General features: G+C 38.0%; 1 protein-coding gene across 1 annotated transcript; it reads right to left on the bottom strand.

Annotated features, from left to right (window-relative positions):
- Nucleotides 1-1172: 1172 nt before the first annotated feature.
- Nucleotides 1173-20844, bottom strand: LOC119811688 (cytochrome P450 2C70-like). The gene is made up of 9 exons (XM_038325621.2): nt 20668-20844; nt 19272-19434; nt 17418-17567; nt 15203-15363; nt 11671-11844; nt 9076-9217; nt 5925-6112; nt 2626-2767; nt 1173-1540 (listed from the first exon to the last, which is right to left on the bottom strand). Exons 1-9 carry the CDS (start codon nt 20833-20835, stop codon nt 1359-1361), a joined length of 1470 nt encoding a protein of 489 aa, XP_038181549.1. The 5' UTR covers nt 20836-20844; the 3' UTR covers nt 1173-1358.
- Between the last annotated feature and the right edge of the window lie 337 nt (nt 20845-21181).

Here is a 21181-nt window from a genome sequence, read left to right on the forward strand (position 1 = left end):
CATTTTGCAATCATCTTTTCAGCTTCTCAGCTCCTGATTTCAAATTATTAGTCATTTCATGACTAAAATTAGGCTGGGTGGTGGTGGCACATGCCTTTAATCCCAGCACTCGGGAGGCAGAGGCAGGCGGATCTCTGTGAGTTTGAGACCAGCCTGGTCTACAAGAGCTAGTTCCAGGACAGGCTCCAAAGCTACAGAGAAACCCTGTCTCGAAAAACCAAAAAAAAAAATAGATCAAAAATTAGGCTTCCCCAAAAGAATTTCCCAATTACACTGTTCTCTTTGTCTTCTCAAGGACTTAAAGCATTTATCATTGATAAATATGCATAAGCAATGGTGTGGGGTGGAGGTATATAGGGATGTATGAGGAGAAGGATGTGTGTACATGCACATGTAACAGTTTATATTTACTGATGAGTGGCCATTGCAAAGCTAGCAAGCCACTTAAGGAAACAGTATGGAGTCATTAAAGATATGTGGCTATTGTAACATATGAAGGTAATATTTCAAAACTGATCTAAAAATCATTAAATAGGCATATGTATTTAAATAGGAAATAAATTTGAAAGTTATGTAACAGTCAAATAAAAGAATTATAAGTTATGTTTATGTGTTTATTAAAAAGGTCTATGGTATGTTGTTATATAAATATCACTTCCAAATCATAGTTAACTGTAAACCCACATATGCAGATATTTCTGTTTGTGTATATGAGATTATATGGTATCATATGTGGACTGTGTAGAGGTAGCCCTTGAAGAAGATATGGAAAGGGTATCCTTGGAAACTGGAAAATTCAAGTTTACCTCTTGTTATTCCCCATGGTAGGCATGATCTTCCATTGTTATCTCCCTGAACACATACACGTACATCTGCCTGTGCATTTGCATACATAAGCATGCATGTCACTTATGAACATATTTACAAATAATCATACTTTTAATATTTGTCAAAAAAGACAAAATGTATACAGAACACACTGTCAAGAGATTATTCTCTTAGATAATAACACAGGAATGAATGATGGTTCAGTTTCATTGTTGATTAGTTTTCTTGAAAATCACAGAATAAGTCTGCTTACTAACTCTTACTAAAACAAGACATGATTTGAGAATACACTTTCTGTCTGGAATATACTCAAATGAAAATGTAACTAATGATCTGACACACAGTACAACAAAAATTTTATTTGTGCTGAAACAGTGAGACGTTTTTCATATGTGGAAGTTGGAACTGGTTCGTAAAGACTTGAGGAAATTTTAGCTTAGTTCAGGAGGCAGGCACATAGGACACAAAAACCCCTGTTTGCTGACAAGTAAAAGCAGGGTCTCAGTCATCAATGACAAAGACCACCCACTTCAGATTGGAATAAAACAGAGCTCGTAAGATGGAGGCAAAGACAATAAGCCAGTTTGAACTGGGGTGGTGTCGATGTCCTCTGGATTGAGGAGAGATTTTAAAGTAAAATTCTGTAAAATGCTAGTCAGGATTAAAAACATCTCCATGCGGGCCAGACCTTCTCCAATACAAGCTCTTTTTCCTAAAAAAGACATTGCAACTGCTAAGTCATTTAATTCTGAGTTAACACACATAGAATAGTTATTAATGAATGACTAATTAACCCAGACTAATTACCCAACAACTGACTGTATTTTTGTGCTGTCCTGATTTCCTTCCTGTCCTTCCATTCCTCGGGACAAATTTCTTTTCAACCATTTGGAGGAGGGGTATTTTACATTCTTATTTTTCATATATTAGTAATATATTCATATCATTTTTAACCCTCCCTCTCCCCACTCCAAATTTTTCTGTGCCATACCCCACCCACTCTCAAACCCATGACTACTTTAATTATTCCTTTTTTTTCTGAGACAATGTCTCTATGTAATAGCCCTTGCTCTCCTGAAGCATGAATTTCCAATGGAGGAAATTCTGCCTCAGCAAGACAGGTTCCAGTCCCACCTGGTTCCTAGTCCACTGCAGCCTCCTTGCTTCTGTCAGACTTAAGGAATTTGTCACTTTCTCTGTTCCCAAGGGAACAGTCTCTTCCTTTTTAATAACTTTAATCATCATTTTAACATTTTAATCATACCTTAGAGTGGATCAATTTTTCTTTTTTTTTAGACCCTTTCAAATTGAGAAGACACTTAAATGGTACTTCCTGTGAACAACTTCTGCAGTCTGACCATTCAGCATGGTGTCCTTCAAAAACACCCAAACTACCCTCCCTGGACTCCCCTGGAGGCCTTGAGAAAAGCACATTTTCACTTCTCCTATTTGTTTATCCTCTTTGTTTCTTTCACACACTGTACCCCTAGATCTGAGCACTGAGTTGCTACATGTAAAGTGTTTCTTCGGTCCACAGTGGCCTGACTCCTCTGGGTAGAGAGAAATGCCTCAGAAGAATAGGATTTCTTTCAGAAAGAGCTCTTGAGAAGCTCAGCTCCCGGTCAGAAAGCAGGAACAATGGTGAAGCCTCTAATCCAATGGAAAGCAACCTTGGTCTTGGGGTTGCTGCCTCTGACCTCATGGAAATGGCTCGTCATGTCACCCATGGGAGCCTCCATGCCTAACCCTTCTCCCCTCACATGGGTCCTAACACACATGGAAACAAAGCTCGCTTGCCTGCTGAGAAAGCCATGAAGTAGTCACTCTTCTTGAAGTTGCCTCTCTCATCCAGAAAGTGACTAGGGTCAAACTTCTCCGGGTGGGGAAATTCTTTGTCATCATGTAGGACAGAAGTCAGACATGTCATTACACTTGTGCCCTGAAAGAAAATAAACAAAAGCCATTTATAAAGGAGGTCATGAAACCTGAAAAAAAATTAGTTGTCTTTCATTTTTGATCTCTTTGCTCTGTGGATGACCAGATTGAAGCAAAAAAAGGGAGGGAGAGGAAGAAGAAAGAAAGAAATGTCATTTGTTCCATGTAAACACATCCATACCAGATCTCACAGGTTTTATATCCTATAATCTCATTCAGGATCTCTGTGCATTGGCCTCACAGTCACCACCGCTATTTTGTGGTCTGATGCCAGGATCTTACAGAATTGAAGACGATCCCTAGAGTGGATCAGTCTTGATACACCTTCAATAGTGTCATCCCACAGGACAATGCCATCAAAATTTCATCTCAACATGGTGAAAGAGGAGATATAAAGATTGTAAAAGTCAGCAGTGACGGAGGACACCGAGGAAGCAAGGCCTTCTAGACACAACAGGGCTGGCATGTTATATGAAGTCACGAGACCATAGCAGCATGGACCTTAACAGGTCTAAGCCAAATGAATTCTCAGTGCTGAGAGGCTAAATAGACATAAGCCCCATTCCCTAACCTAGAAACTATCTCAAATCAACAAAACTAACTTAGGAAAAATCACTTTTCTCCTGATAGTGTCAGTAGGGAAACAAACCACACTTCAGGCAGGAACAATGTCAAACAGTAGATGCCCAATACAAAAAGAACTCAATTGTTTGAAGATTTTTTTTTGTTTGTTTCTTGGTGCTTTCTCTGGGAATTTTTTTTTCTTTCAGGTCTTTGGCTTATATGCTATGGTTTCTAATTTTGTTTTTAAGTAATTTCTATGTAAGTGAATTTGTGTGTCTCTCCAAATCTATGTCATTCAAGTGCTTTTTCTTTGGCACTTTTTCCTGTTTTGTTCTATTCTGGTTTGTTTATTTTTGTCATTACTGTTTGGATTTTTGTAGTTGTTTTGTTTTGTTTTGTTTTGTTTTTGTTTTTATCTAATAAGTTTGCTTTCTAATGAGAGAGAAAAAGAACGGATATAGATTTAGGTGGGTAGGGAGGTGGAGATATCTGTGAGGAGTTAAGGGAGGGTAAAACATAATTAAAATACATTATAAGAAAAAATGATTCTAATTTTAAAATAGTAAATTCATCTCATTGACTCTAGAATGAAATGAGAGTCATTTTTCAAAATCTTATCTATATTTTCTTCAACAGCTTTGAATTTTACATAAGCCAAGGAAGTATTAAGAACGTCCCATTTTTAAGCATGGGAAAGAGAAATGCAAGTCATAACAAGTCAAAAACTATTAGTGTGTGAGGTCCTTCTGTATATGTGTTGCTTTTATTGATTAATGAATAAAGAAACAGCCTTGGCCAGTTGGTAGGGCAGAGTAGAACTAGGTGGGGAAAACTAAACTGAATGCTGGGAGAAAGAAGGCAGGGTCAGGAGAAACCATGGAACCCTCACCTGAGACAGATGTCAGAACTTTATCCGGTAAGCCACAACCTTATGACAATACACAGACTAATGGAGATGGGTTAATTTAAGATATGAGTTAGCCAGAAATATGCTTAAGCTATTGGCCAAATGGTATTGCAAATAATATGATTTCTGTGCAATTATTTCAGGGCTGAGCAATTGGGAACAAACAAGCAGCCTCGTACTACATACATATCAGTATGATTGCCTAAATTTAGAGTGGTCATACAAAACTTTGCAATACAGCTATTATGAATATATTTGAGCACTAGAAAGAATAATGGGAGGCACTACATTTCCAACTGAAAGAAACTGTCATTAGTATACCCAAGTATTATAAAGTATCAAACATTGTAAATAGAAGCTATAAAGACATAAATTCTAGAATTAGGATGAGCATATTTGAAAATTTCCTAGATAAAATTGAAAGCATGAGAAGACAGAAATTAAAAATATTAGTAAACTTATAAATATGTAAATGGGGAGTCAGGTGAGACATTACACATGACTGTCCACATTCTAAATACACACACACATGTGCTAAGAGTGGAACTGGGAAAAACATGATAGGTTTTTGAAAAATGAAAATGATACAGAGTATGCTTTCAACTCTGTTGGTATTATCCAGAGGGCAGGTTCCAGGGGAAAGGATTTAATGACTTTATCTCAGGTATCCAGCTTTATTTTCCCTGTTTAAATAAACAGTGTCAAGATTTTCCTATAAGCCCACAGAAAAACAAAAAAAGAAAAAGAGTACAGAAACAAAAAGGTCAGAGTAGGAGAGCCCTAAATTTTGAGGATGAGATCAATAATGTATCTGGAGACTTCATGAAATAAGCATATTTGGGCCAAATATTAAAACCTGTAATGAGTTATTCAAAACATACACTGATACTTCTAGCTAATAGAAAAAACAGTCCCAGATAGAGGGAAATTGTGTTTTTATCTACAGCAAACTTAATACTAACTAATATTAATTAATAACCAATAATATAATATAGAGATCAGGGAGATGGCACAGTGGAGAAGGTAATTGCCAAGCAAGTGTAAAGACAGGGCATATGTTTGAATGGATTTCTTAAACTAGCTATATGATATTTCTAATTTGTGAGTTAATGGAAATAAAATGAATTTATTGATAAACAAAACACTCAGTGTTGTTTAAAACTAAGTAGGAAATGGTGGCTTAACCCTACAAATGCCAGTGCTCAGGAGGTTATTTTTAATTCCAGAATAAAATGAAGTCTCAAAAAATTATGTATATAAAAACAAGACCAATGTGTTTGGTATGATACCAATTTACTGAACTACATAGATGAGTTCCACTAAACCAAGCAAAAGTAAAGACATTGTTCGACTGGGTTTCTTCTAAGTCAGTCAAACAGAAAGCATGGAGGGAGGAGGGACTATAGAATTGTGACAAGAATAGTAAAACCCACTGGAAAGCAATAATGTGGACAGCAGATTGGCTTAACTGACGGGAAGCATGTGGGCATATCAATGGACTGAAAAGCTTGTGAGAACCCAATCATTTTAGAAATCAAATCAACAAACAAAAGAGCAAATCACGAGGAGGCTGAGATAACAGTGTGTGCTTCTGGCATCTTTGTGGAAGGCCAGGCTTTATGTAATCACATTATTTAATTGTTGACAGGGAAAGATGCATGGTAAGGGACACAGATGAAACAGATCTCACCTTGGGAATGTGGTATCCTCTGAATTTCACGTCCTGTGTTGTTTTACGAGGCAAGGGAATGGGAACAAAATCAATGTATCTCTGGATCTCATGCAGCACAGCATCTGTGTAGGGCATGTGGTTCCTGTCCTGCATGCAGGGCCTTCGATGTCTGCCAATCACATGTGTAATTTCTTCCTGCATTTTAGCTACCAGGGCAGAAATCATAGTTTTTTATAAAATGGAAAAGAATTATCTTTTATATAATTCTTGATCATTTTCAAGTTGTAGTAGAAAGTTGAGAGTTAAGGAAAACAAATTCCACCATTTCTACACAGTAGAAAACTTAATACACAGATGACAAGATTCTACGTATGAGACGCTAGTGTATATAACATAAAATGCTTAAGACTATAAACACTTTCAGTAAAGCATCAGAGTATAAAATTAAAGTATAAAATCAATATCTTTCCCATATAACAGTAAAAAAAATACTGAGAAATAATTAGCATAATAAACACATTCACAGTAGCCTCATACACACACACACACACACACACACACAAAGACATGCTGTGGGAAAAATAAGACAGTCTTTCCTATAAATATTGGTTAAAATGGATATCTATATGTAGAAGAATAAAATTACATTCATATCTTTTACACTATGCAAAAATCAATTCAAAGTAGATCAAAGCCTTTAATTAAAGCCTGAAATGTTGAGACTTCTAGGGAGAACATCAAAGACGAACTTAAAGAAAGAGGTATAGGAAAGAACTCTGTGAACAGAGTTCTGAAAGCAAGGCATTGACCTCAAGAATTAACAGATGGGACCAAAAGAAATCAAAAGATTTTGCATAGCAAAAAAAAAATTAAAAAAAACTATCAGGAGGTTTTAGACAGAATTCTCAGAATAGTAACAACTCATAGCCAAATGACTTTCAGACCAACATTCAAAAATTCAGAAATTACAAAGAACTATAAATATCACACACACAAAAAAAAAATTCTGCCCATCAGTAAAAGGACAGATGAAATGAATAATATAAAGTATAATATCATGAGAGGAAACACAACTGGCTAAAAGTATTTGTTCAGATGATCAACATTCCTAGTCACCAGAAAAATGCAAATTAAAATTGCTTTGAGATAACATCTTACCCAAGTCAGAATGGCTATCATTAAGGAATCTGACAACAATGCAGTTCTGGATGTGGGAAAAGGGACTCTTTGTGCTCCTGACAGAAATGCAAATTAGTACAGCCATTATGGAAAATATTATGGCAGTTCCTCAATAAGCTAAAGAGAAATCTATTACATAAATGCTCCCAGAAATTTATTCAAGAACCCCATATGTTACCACAGACACACTTTACATCCTTGTTTATTGATAACAAAAAAATGGAGATAGCCTAGATGCCCATCAATCAATGAATGGATGATGAAAATGTCTACATATACAGAATGGAAGTTTTTCAGCTATAAAAAAAGACAACATAAAATTGTTCAGTAAAATAAATGGATAAGGAGAATATAATATTGAAGTAGACTAAACTCAGAAATGAGAAACTGCATATTCTCCCTCACAGGAGGACACTAACCTATTGTGTCTATGTGTATGCATGTAAACAGTTGTGACATGTGGAGACAAAACAGATATTATTAGGTGATGAAGAAAATGGAATATTGGTAAAAAGAACACATGAGCATGAGGGAAGAAAAGAGGCTTGGATAAGGCTACAATGAGGGAACAAATGACTTAATACATAGGACTCTAGTTGCTAATGAAATAAAGTCAGCAATTGATAAGAACATCATAAAACCCCAAAAAACTCTTTATAGCAAAGGAAGTGGTCAATCAAATGAAGAGGAAGTTGACAGGATAAGAGAAAATCCCTTTCACCTACACATCTGATGCAAGATTGACATCTAGAAAACACAATGAACATGAAACTCTAAACAGGAAACAAGTAACAAAATCAAAACATAGGCTAGAGTTCTGAAAACAGTTCTGAAAAAAATGAAGCACAAGTGGCTTGTTAACATTTTAAAAAGTATGGTACAGTGATTTGTATGAAAATGGCTCCCACAGACTCATATGGAGTGGCATTATTGGAGGTGTAACCTTGTTGAAGAAGGTATGGTCTTACTGGGGGAAGTTTGCCGTAGTGGGTGGGCTTGGAAGATTCAGAGACTCAAGCCAGGGTCAGTGGATCGTTATTTTTTTCCTGTTGCCTGACATCCAGATATAGATCTCAGAAACCTCTCCAGGACCATGTCTGCCTGTGTGCCACCATATTTTCTGCAATGATGATAATGGGCTAATCTGCAGAACTGTAAGCCAACCCCCATTAAATGTTTTCCTTTATAAGAGTTGCTGTGGTCATGGTGTCTTTTCACAGCGATAGAAACCCTTGACACACGGCCATTTCACCTTTGAACTTTCAACAGATACAATAACCCACAAAATATCTATACAAGACTGGTCCCTCATTGCGAGACGAAGGGTTCACAAGACCTAAAACCTTCCTGAGGATCTATGGGGAGGTGATATTTCCTGGAATATAAAGAAAGATTCTCTTGAGTAATGTAGCCATTGGTCAATTGTTGATAATCCAGAAAATAACATCTCACCAATGATCAGGTTAATAAACTTAATTGGTTTATTGAAAAAGGAAACAGTCAGACATGAAAGTAAAACTGAGACTGGTTGGGAAAAGGAATGGAATTACTGGAAGAGAGGGGGAGAAAGAGAAAGCAGGGGGATACAATCAAATAATTATATATGTATGAAAATGTTGTAATGAAACACATCATTAGTTTAAATGATATATACTTTTGGGAAAATAAACTATTTATTATGATGTAGGGAAATTGTGAGGAAAGGCTAGTTCTATTTGAATGCTAAGAAAGCTGCTATGTATTTGTCCCAACCCAATCAAGAATTCTGAATCATAGCAGGGAGAATTGTGGTCACTGCCCTTCCATTCCCTGCTGTAGCTTAAATATTATATTTTTTATTTATTATGGCCTAGTTGAATTCAATTCATTCAATGGGAGGTAAATGCAGTAATTATACAAATGTTGCTAAAATAATGTCTATTGTAGGAAATAGTGAGGCAGTGTCTAGTGCTATCTACCTGGACAATCACCTGCCCGTCTATGATCATACCTGTGACCTCTGGGTGCTTCAGCAGGAGTAAAAGCCCATATTTCACTGTGGAACTTGTTGTCTCTGTGCCCGCACCAAAAAGATCCGATATGGTGATGACCAGGTTTTCCATGGTAAATTCTGACTTTTTATTCTCTTTTTCCTAACAATATGTTATAGGAATTAGTTTTTGCTTGTTTGTATGTTTGTGTGCTTTAAAGGCTTACAGGCAATAAAATAATTCATTATGAAAAAAGCATTTTGTTTGTAAACTAGACAATAGAAAGTGTTCTACCTAAAGATGAAAAAATAAAGTGACCCTTAGAATTCCTTCACAACGTTAAAACATAATTGAAGATACAAAATTCCAAGTTTTTCTTGTTCCTCACTTCTCACCCACAGAGGAAAAAATCACTTCTGCAGTGACTTTTATCAAATATAGCGCGTGCTGTGGTCCGTAGGATTATACAGTGAGAATACAACTGACAGAATCACTAGGCTGACCCACAGGGACCACACATTTCAATGGGGAACACCTAAATTGCAGGGTACTGCCAATATTTGACTTTTGAATAGTCACTGCCATTTCTGTAAAACTTCTGTAAAGTCATAGCACTCCCTTTTACATATTGGGACACGTCCCAATTTTTAAAAAAAACAGCAATGTGTTAATGAGTTATTGGGCATAACTCCCTTGTGTATGGCTATATTGGATGACCTTCATTCATACCATGGTAGTACCGGTGTAATAGTATTCACACAGTCTAGAAACCTTTGTTTTCACAGTTAACTCTATGCCCATTCCCTGATACAAACTTAGAAATTAGCTTCCCACAATTATCTTTTATGGCAGGACATCCAACCAAGAGAGGAGCCTTGTGATTAGCTGGAGCTCAAAGAACAGGCACTGATAAGGATACAGTTCATCTGCACACCCTGAGTTCTCTAACAGTCGACTTAGGAGAGCACAACCTACTAGCCCTGCTCTAACCTACCAAGCTATTAATAGTCTGTACTTACCTTCACCTCAGTTTTATTGATACAAGATCTTAGTCTAGGAAATTAACTGTTTGTGCCTTTACTCCTAAAGATACAGGGGAAAGCTGTGGATCAATTAACCAGTCCCAGATAAAAGAATCCCTTCTCACTCCAGCATCTATTGGAACAAGCACCTGTGCCACCTAGCCAAAGGCTGGAAGCATGAGCCTCTGGATTTTACACTACATAACCATAAATTTTTCCCTTTTATCTAGCCACTGTAGATGTAATCTCTAGGACTGAGAAGTCCACTTTAATCAGCCATAATGTGATGAAAATGTTAATGTGAACCAAAGGCCATCCTCCTTCCTCCCGCTGTTTACACCTGGTTACCATAGTTACCACATTGTTGTGTTCCCACCCACCTTGGAAATGAAAGTGCACAGCACTGCTGCATTTTCTTCCCTTTCTCTAAATTTATTGAAGCATAAACTTCTAGATTAACTATCCACACAAATGTAATTACACATAAATACCCCTTCTTCCCTCTTCAAATTCATAACACCAGCTGGGATTTAGTGGTGCATGCCTTTAATTCCAGCACTCAGGGAAGCAGAGGCAGGAAGATCTCTGTGAATTCAAGGCTAACCTGATATACAGAGTGCCAGAGATACAAAGAGAAACCTTGTCTTGGAAAAAAAATGAAATCATAGGCGCTTCCTTCATTGACCTTTTTCAGATATGCCCAGCATTTTATAAGTCATGCACCCCTGAGCCAATAAGTAAGATACAGGTACCACATTGCTAGCCCGTATCTGTTTTCATGGCCCCAAGAAATGCATGCCTGGTATCCTTGCTATTGCCAGAGAACTGTTGATTGTGTCTATATATGTATATAAACTGGAAACTTTGGAGGAGGGCAGAAGAATAAAGAAAGCAGAAAAATATATAGTAGAGAATTCTTTTCCTTCACTTATTGTACAATCTCTTTTGTACCCTGAGGGGCTTGTTTAATTCTGCCCAAGGAAAATGTGTCTACCATCAGTTCTAGTCCCCATGAAACTCTATTACATTTAAAGTCTCTGGTACTATACATATACAATCTCCACTACTATTTTTAACCAATTCGGCCCCTACACCTACCATCATAATTCAAATCAATGTCACCTTCTCAAAGATAGCTCAGCTGAAGACTACAGTTACCACCCTCTAGCTTATCCTCCCGTTAGACTAAACTGGAGCTTCCTCAAAGCCGAGCACCACTGCAAAGGTTTCCTAGAGTCTCTTTAAAGAAGGTCCTATGTTCCCTAAGTCTTCACACCTGCTGCTCATGAAGGTTTGTTTACATATATCGGGCAAGTTCTCATCACTTTTGAATGGGTGTGTACGTGTTTTCATTTGCTTCAGAGTAAAGAACAAACCTAGAACACGGTAAAGGTAGGCTTCCTAATTCTAAATAACTGAGAATCTTAATGATCCCAATATATTCTGAATGAGTTACCTTAAGAAATTGATTCAGCAGGCAGTGAATGTATCACTAGAAGAAAAATTGGTTTGAACATCCCGCTTTTACAAAGAAAAAGAAAACTGAGTCAGAACTCCCACAAATATGATGTAGCAAGTCAGGATCCCTTGTACCTTTTCCATTCTAATCAGAAAATGGTCAATAAAGTCTTGAGGGCTACTGAGGTTCAGAGACTCTTGATGCCTTTTTATTTCCTTCAAAATAAACTCTTTCTGTTCAGTCACATGATTAAAGAATGTTTTATGGCTTCCTGGGAGAGAGTATAAAACAGGGTAGGCATTGCACAGCTGGAAGAGAAAGAAACTTACATTAGTGTAAACAACACACCTTCCAGGTCATAGTTACATTTCCAACACTTTATAAAAGTGGCATCCACTGCCTGGAAATACAGCTATGACGTGTTAACTCTATTAAATCTTCAGACTGAAAGGGTGAGATCATATATCTCCATGAATCCTAATACTCCACTCTATGGTGAGTTCCTGTCTCTTCCCCTTTACATTCCTCTCTCCTCCCAACCATATCGCTCCTGTCTCCACCTCCCTAGTGCTGGAATTAAAAGTGTGTGACTCCCATACACTGATATTAATGGTGTGAGCCACCTAGATCAGTTTCTGGATCGATTTTGTGCAGCCTAGGGTGGCCTTAAACTCACAGAGATGTGTCTGCCTCTGTCTCCTAAGTCATGGGATTAAAGATGTGCACCATCACTGCCTGGCCTTTAGTGGCTTAGCTTTGCTCTCTGATCTTCAGGCACACTTAATTTATTTAAATACAAATAAAATGTTACTACAGCAGATCACCAATGTAATGTGTAAGCTAATCCCAATATCCTCTCTGTTCTGCTGAGAACACTGAGATGCACAATGACTCAAAAAATTATGAGACCACATATCAGGGATAGCAGAATAGAAGCAGTCTTTTTCCCAGTTTATCCTCCACATGTTTCTCCAGTCACCTGAGAACTGCAACTCCAACAGACATGAGAAAGTGGAACGGGGACATCTCATGAGGTTCAACTCAGGGATGAGTCAGGACTGCTGGGAGAGGGAGAACATGTGGTCTCTGGGGATGTCTCCTAATACCAAGTTGTTAGCCTGAAATTATATCTATACAAGCAACACTAAGTAAATCAAGGGTCTATACTTATATATTGATGTGCGTGTGTGTGTGTGTGTGTGTGTGTTCTTAAAGAAAAAGACACATTGAATTTGAATGACAGCAAGAGAGAACAGGTACATGGGAGGAGCTGGAGAGGAGAAAGGGAAAGGGGAAATGATATGATATGATTTCTTCTCTTGATCACATAATTAATATTAAAATGAATGCCTAATTTTCAAATGATGTGAATATATATTATTATATATAAGTATGTATATATTTATGTAAAAAATATAAAGTATAACTTGTGGTTAGCTGTTTAAAATCTATTACTTTTTTATTTTTTTATTTTTGGGGAAAAGTATGACATAGGGATGTTCTATATTCAACTACTATCTTATTATAAATGAGAGTTATAGCAATCCTTTGTATCTGACATAAATTCCAGAGTGATGGAACCTAGGCTTCGAATAACATTTTTTAAATAGTCAGTGGTTATCTGAGTTGCTCTTCCTGAAGGAATTTCAGAGCCTGTGCATAGCTTAGCCTCCAGACATGCCTGGAAAACCAGGAAGTCTTGTATGACTGTAATTTCTTAGGCAATGGTTCCTTCAGACAACTCCTGGACCAGATAAGCAGTTTTAGAATGGGGAATTGTGTGCTAAAAGTGCCTTTATGTAACAATAAAGAGGCTATGTGAAGCTGCTAGGCCTTCAGTTCATGAGAAGCTGATTCCCCTGTTGCTAGCAAAGCTGAATTACAATTTGGAGTGAGTCCCTTTCTTTGACCTATTCAAGTCATAAGAACACATACATATGACACCCAACGTTGTGGGACAGGGAGGAAAGAGCCTTCTGGACACTCAGGACTGGAGGTGCCCTATGCTCAGATAAGAGGGACTCCAGGATTTGGCAGGGATTTGGGGAATTCCCCCATCTCAGAAGTGGCAATATGTACAGTTATTGAAAGGAGAGCCATTTACTGCACATTTGCAAACATTACAGATACAAATAGAATGGCTCTTGAGACAAAGAATAAGTCAAGGAAAAGACCCTTCTTGGGGGAAAAGGAGGAAGTGTTTAATTAAGAAAGATGATTTTCCCAATAGAAGAAGGGGAAATGCTTATTCAAGGCATGCAAATACAAAGACTCAAGAGACAAAAATTCAAGGAAGAAAAAAGGGCCTTCCTGAAAAAAAAATAAAGTAGTTATTAGTTGGAATCCTACAGAGATGACAGATCTAAAGCAGTTTAAAGAACTAGTGGTAGCATATGAAATGCATTCACCCTGTGTGAGACAGATTTTAAATAACTGGGCTACTGAGAAGAGAATTATTCTAAAAGATTGGAAGTAATTAACATCACCTGGAACTCAGAGCTCCGTGGCTGGACTCTGCCTATCAGCTCTACCAGGCAAGGGCTCACCAGTGCAGACGAGCAACACAAGAATTCCAAAGAATGGCAGGATGGGCTCTACTGCTGTAGTTGAAGCCAACACAGCCAGCCCAGAACTTAGAATTTTCTTTTTGTTTGCTTGATTATTGTTTAATAAATTTTTTCATTTTTTTTATTCTAAGGGAATAACTCAATATTAAAGATTCCTTCATAGGAAGTATTTTTTGTTTTTCTCTAATAGCATGGCTAACTCAATAACTATGGTCCCTTCATGGGAGAAAAATGTAAGATAAGTTCAACTTCTAGTACAAAAACAATTGGAATTAGGGCATAAAGTTCTAAGCCAATGCTGTTTAAATTTTCAGTAGTATTAGCCATTCATTATATGGAGGCTCATTTCTCTGGCTCATCTAATTAATGCCTAAATAAATGGGTAATCACCGTAGTAGATAAAATGAAAGAGAACAATTCATAATTTTGAACTATATCATTAGGTATGTTCCCTCTGTTCATCATACTGAGGATCTGGCTCTGTTCTTATAGTTACTTTCTGGGAACTCTCAGTTAAATATTCTAAGGTGAGAGCTCATAAAAATGATCTCTTACTGATAAAGAGCCTACAAAAAATATTTTTCCATGAAATTAAATGCAGGTAAATTGTTTGCTTCACACTGTTAGTAATTGGCAGGTTTCAATAACATGTTACTTGGGATCTATAATGTTAGCCTGTCTTATATAATGAGAGAGAGAGAGAGAGAGAGAGAGAGAGAGAGAGAGAGAGAGAGAGAGAGAGAGAGAGGAAGGAAGGAAGGAAGGAAAAGAAAGAAAGGAAGGAGCAATGGAAGAAAAGACTCAATGAAGAGAAGAAAAGATTCCCAAGAAATCAGTACAGCAAGAAAGCAGAGTGCAAAATTCAGGGCAGCCCTTCTTATTGCACTCTACACCTGCAAAAGCCTTTCATTTTCCCAGATTCACACATAGGGCCTCTTTTTGAAGCTGAAAACTACCCACATCTTCTCAGAATAACAGCTCTCCAATGAACCTGATAACAGACACAAAAAACTAATAACTGGAGTGATAGCTTTTAGATGGTGATGGTACAGATTTGGGTCACATAACGTTTTCACATATAAATACAACTGGATCTCACCTGAACCCAAGGTGAGGCTAAAATTTTAAGAGTTTTATAAAAATGTTCCATGAACTCTCGGAATATCTCATCACTGTAGTCAAAACGATGCTGAAAAATGACAGCAGAGATCACATTGCAGGGAACACAGGCCAGAAGGTAGCTGGGGTCACAGGGGGATCCTAGAACAAAGGAAGTTAGAAGTTAATATGCAATCCTCAGACAGACCTAGAACTTTGAAATTAAAATAGTTGTGAGTGTAAGCTACTAGAGAGTAATCATCACTGTGACTTCTGTAAACCTGAGAGACATTTTATTCTCTGTCCCCCAAAGAAACTGTCTGATGTGCTTCATCTAATTTGCAGTTTACAAATATTCTCTTCTTTTCACCAGGCGCCTAATTCTAAAGTCCTCGTTCGAAAGAGCATCACCCGGATCTCCGGAAAGTACTATTACATGACTAACGAAACCATTTATATGCTGTCAAGTCTGTGGCACCTGCACAGTGCCCCTGTGTGATATCAACCATCCTACAACCTAAGAGATAAGGGAAGATATAATTTTTTTCTGTGACTACTTCCTGCTGACATTGGTGTTTCTTTGCTGGGGACCCAAGAAAGCAGGGATGCTTGCCAAGGCTGGGAAGACCCTGAGACAGGTCATGTGAGGACAGTGATGAAGAGAAATCGGAGAGACAGAAGAGTAAGAAATAGGCAAAACAGGAGCCAGGTAATCAAAATGGATGAATTATATAGGAAAGGACGTCTAGAGCAAGAGCATCCTAGCCCATGGACTGGAGAAATTTAGGGTAAGTTCAAGCATATGCCAGTTATACGATTCAACAGGTAGAGGTTGAAGTGTGCTGGGAGAAGCTGGCAGTCAGGTCTGCTTTGATATGTTAAATATGTACCTCATACAACTCTAAGATATTGACAGAAAACTTTAAGATCTGCAATAACTTTCAGGCCCTGTAAATTTTATGTTACTAACATCGAAAGCTGAAATAAATCCATTAACCAGAAGTAGAGCAATTAAATAAACTATACTGCATCTAAATCAGCACAGTGCTGTATTCTATAGCTACTAACACTCCAGAATCCATCAAAAATTAAACACATGAGGATAATCAACACATTCCATTTGAAAATGAACTCACAAAAATAATATACACCATGCAAACAGTATTTCATTTGTCATTGTTTCACATGTCTGGTGCATAACATGTTTCTAAGTATCATCCAAATTAGTTTCATTGACACACTTCCTTCATTTCCACATATGTGTCCTCAGATAAACCAGATTATACAAACACTGTCTGTAATAATTGCACTATATGCACTCCTCAAAATGCTAAGTATGCATTTAAAAATTATAGAATATTGGTTCAAAACATAATAATTCACCACAGAAAATGAAGTAACATTGTGTTGATGATGTGGGGTTTTGTTTTTTTTTTTGTTTTGTTTTGTTTTGTTTTAAGCCAGGGTTTTTATGTGTAGCCCTGCCTGTTCTGAAACTCATTTTGTAGACCAGGCTAACTTCAAACTCACAGAGATCTGCCTGCTTTTGGCTCCCCAGTGCTGGGATTAAAGGCATGGTCCATCACCATCCAGTGTTAGTGGTTTTCTTCAAAACATTTAGATACTGAAGTTCTAAAGCCATATATATCTTGCGACCCTGACTCCATCCCCTTCTACCTGCTCTCCTGCCCCATGCCCAACACCTACATGTGCACACCCACTTACGCACTGAGATTTCTTCTGAGGCAGCGCCATCTTTTCATATTTTCCCATGTGAATCATTGTTCCTGACACACTAGATGATTTGGTCACCCTGTAACATTTCTCAAAAAGTTGTTGACCACCTTTCTTACTTCTTTTCCTTCCAGGTGCACAACTAGTCATGTTTTTGCCCTCCTAGCTCAGGTCAGTGTGGCCCTGTGCTAGACTGAGCCTGCCAATGTAAGGGGAATTCTCAGTGCTGCTTTCATATTTAATCTAGAAAGTATTTCCTGTTCCTGTAACTTTCTCTCCTTCCAAAATCACATGAAACCAGGAACCATGGATAATACTGAAAGTTAATTGGGCAAAAGCTGGTAAGTCTGGGTCTTAGGAAGGCAGGCAGCATCATTTCTTACTGTTCTTATGTGATCAGAGTAACCTTCAGTTATACTTCTGACTCCATGACATTTATAAAAAGCCTTGCTCATCTAGTAATTCTAGAAATAGATACATACCATTGGTTTTTCTCAGTGCTTCCAATAGATAAGAGACTTCCTCCTGAATTCGGTCTTCAATAGTTTTCTTTCCCATTCCCATTGACCGTAAGACCATGAGGGAGAAACGCCGCGTTTGCTTCCATATTTCTCCATTGCTAAAAGTGATGCCTGTTGGGAAAAATCATCATGAATTCTAGTGAAGAGTATTCATCACAGGAAATGATATTGATTCTTGAGCTTGCTTAAATTCTTGCATGTATTGTGTGATCTGTGCATCTAGAAGTTCAACATAAATTCTCTTAATTCAAAACGTGATCAAGGCAAAAGGTAAGCCCATAAAAAGAAAATTGTCAAGGAAGTTTTAGACAACACTACAGAGGAGCCAAAGATCCCTTGTCACTTTTGCCAGCACTCAATGCTCCAACAGAAGACTGGACAGCTTTATGCCGGACTCAAAATCAATAACTGATATACATCTGGTTTTCAAATATCAGTTTCAACCTCTGAATTAATAGAAAATAGTTACATGATCAGTGTAAACTGTAATGTGAAGATAGATTGCTCTCTTTCTTTGGTTATTATATTCTATTATAATATGCTCCCCTAATCTGCTGCAAGCTAGACCTCCTAATCAACCACACAACCATGGAAAACAGTAACCCATATTCAATAATTGTCCATGTGAGGTCATGGTGTTTGTTAGGTTAACTATTGATATGGGATTCTGCTCTGTATGCTGTGATTACCATTGATTAATAAATAAACTGTTTTTACGGCTATAGCAGGGCAGAACTGAGCTAGGCAGGGAAAATTAAACTGAATTCTGGGAGAAAGAAGGTGGAGTCAAGGAGATGCCATGGAGCCACCAGAGTAAAAGGATGCAAGCTGCCAGCTGGAACCTTGCCAATAGGCCACAAGGCTCATGGTAAAATATAAAATAATAAAAATGGGTTAACCATAGTTATAACAGATAGCTAGCAATATGCTTAAGTGATTGGCCAAGCAGTGATTCAAATACTAAACACATTTACAGGGTGTAGTCAGTTGTTTAGTGTGTCAGCTTGACACAAGCTAGAGTTATCAGAGGAGGAAACTCATTTGAGGAAATGTCTCAATGAGATCCAGCTGTAAGGCATTTTCTCAATTAGCAATCAGTGCAGGAAGGCCCAGTCCATGGTGGGTGGTGTCGTCCCTGGGCTGGTGGTTCTGGGTTATATAAGAAAGCAGGATGAGCAAGCCATAAAAAGCAAGCCAGTAAGCAGCACCACCATCCCCAATTCCCTGCCATAGTGTCTGCATCCTGCTTCAAGGATCCTGCCCTATTTGAGTTTATATCCTGACTTTATTCAATAATGAATAGGAAATTGGAAGTGTAAGTCAGATAAATCCTTTCCTCTGTAACTTGCTTTTGGTCATATTGTAGCAATAGAAACGCTAAGACATGAGGAAATGAATGAAACTATAAATTATTTGTTTTAATAAAGGAAACCAAACTCTAAGAAAACAAAGTTTTCTGTTGTAGAGAATCTAGAGGGTGCATGTGTGCACACGTGTGTGTGAGAGAGAGGGGGGAGGGGATAAAAAGAGAGGCTAATGTGTGAAAGCAGAGATGGGCTATTGGGGAGGAAAAGGGCCGAATCAGTGACACAGAGAAGAAGGGGGAGAGCAGTGGGCAGATGACAAATTAGAAAAAAACAGAGGTTTCACAAATATGACATAAGGAAATGCTTTTCCTATGCTATATTTAAATTGTTTTCAATTTTTACAAATAACTCATGAACTTATAAATACTTCTGGCTTCTCGGTTTCCTTGCCTATGTAACTTCATTGACACATGTGTAGCTCTGAATGTTCCCCAACACAGAGACATACCTAACCCTTGGTTGACTTGACTGAGTAATGACGATTGTGTTTTGCCAGAAAACTCATCTCCCCGGTCGATCAGAGCTTCCTTCAGTGGTTCGTATCCATACAGCACCACCGTGGGTTTCATGCCCAGATACACGGTGAACACAGAGCCATATTCTTTTGCTAGCTGGAAACAGAGCATAGGTGGTCAGTGAGGGAAATATTTTCATTCATACTGAAGAGACGTTTTAATATTCACATATTCATTGACTTTAGACCCAATAATTTAATAACAAATGACATTTAATAGCCATTATCGCTATTGCTGTTACTAATCATCTTCTATACAATAGAGATTGTGATACGTATTTGCTCAAAATTTATTTTTGTGCTTTCCTGTCAAATCTGTATTTGCATTAGATTTCCAGCCTGAGATCCATAGTAGTGACTGGCAAAGGCACTGTCTCAAATAACGTGGCAAGCAGGGCAGACACTCAAGATTGTCCTCTGACTGCCACATGATCACTGTGGTACATATGTGCTCACACTCAAACACACATATGCACACACACATATACATGTATACACATCATACACACATTCACTATTCACTTGGGCTTTCAGGTACCTGATGGGTAACTAAAACCAAGATAAATCTTAACATCTCTGCCTTCAGCTCATACCTGTTTCCATGACCTTAAATTGTGGTTCAATTCCTGTTGGATTCTGAGTGTAGGCTAGGTAAGCACTCAAGTGTTTATATGAAGTGACTAATCCTTCTGTTTCAGTGTCTGAACGACTGAAGTCTTTTCAACCTCACAGATTCCGTTACAGAGCCTCTATAGTGCCCTAGAAGCCATCCATAATAACCCTAAACCACTAAAAGCAGCAGAGCTCTGTAGGCAGCTCACTCTGAAGGAGATACCCCCAAAGGGGCAGTTATGTCATGGGAACTATAGTACTTCTTCCAGAATCCCAGGAGATTGCCCGTGACCACTTTAGCAACCTCCTGAACACAAAAATGAAATCAGCTTCCTCGGCACCAAATGAGCATTGTCCTCTACCCTCAAGAACCAGAAAATTCTTCAACACTGACAAATAAGACTGTGGTATGCAAACTCCTCAAGTCTTGTCTTTGCTTTATCACATGTAAACAACCTCAGGATTGTCAACACAAAGAAAGCCTCTGGATTTCTCTCTTTCAGAGTGGCCGCAGTAATAGTAAAATACCTTTCCTTGCTGTGCAGTTAACTTCTGTTAAGACAAGTGGCTAAGACTACTAAGTTGGGACCTCAAGTGTCAGGGTTTTCTTCTTTAACCCTGGCAGCATCTCCATGGAGTCTAGGATCACATTTTATTTGTGCTGAGGATGTATAATTCGCTCATTAAAAACTACTGAAAGGAGACTAATCACACTTACCATGCTCAGAGATTCGTTGATATTTTTAACATCCACCTGCAAAATATTTCCAACAAATGGAAGAGGAGTGGGTCCAGGTGGAAGCTTCCCTTTGCTGTGGTGCTGATTCCATAAGGAAAACAAGATCAAACAAGACAGGCAGATTCCCCAAATGACAAAGAAAGCCATTGACTCACTTTGAACAAATGCACAGGAAAGTTTGCTCTCCAAGAGTCTATAAATGCAGCTCCAAAAAGTACACAGGATTTGCACTGGGGGTGGGGCCTCTCTCTTTAGTACACTTTGGTCTGTATAAATAAAACCGCCCATTTCCTAACACTTTTCTGTGTTTACCATTTCATTTTAACACAACAATACCTTCTTTAAAGTATCGTAGAAATGGTTGGGTTTTTTTTTTCTTTTTTCTTTTTATCCATTCAATTCTCATGCAATACATTCTGACCACAACGTCCCCTCCCTCCACTTCTCCTAGTACACTTGCCCCCAGATTCACTGCTCCTCCTTTTCCTGTCAG

This window comes from Arvicola amphibius, chromosome 1, assembly GCF_903992535.2.
Source record: "Arvicola amphibius chromosome 1, mArvAmp1.2, whole genome shotgun sequence".
Classification (NCBI taxonomy): Eukaryota; Metazoa; Chordata; class Mammalia; order Rodentia; family Cricetidae; genus Arvicola; species Arvicola amphibius.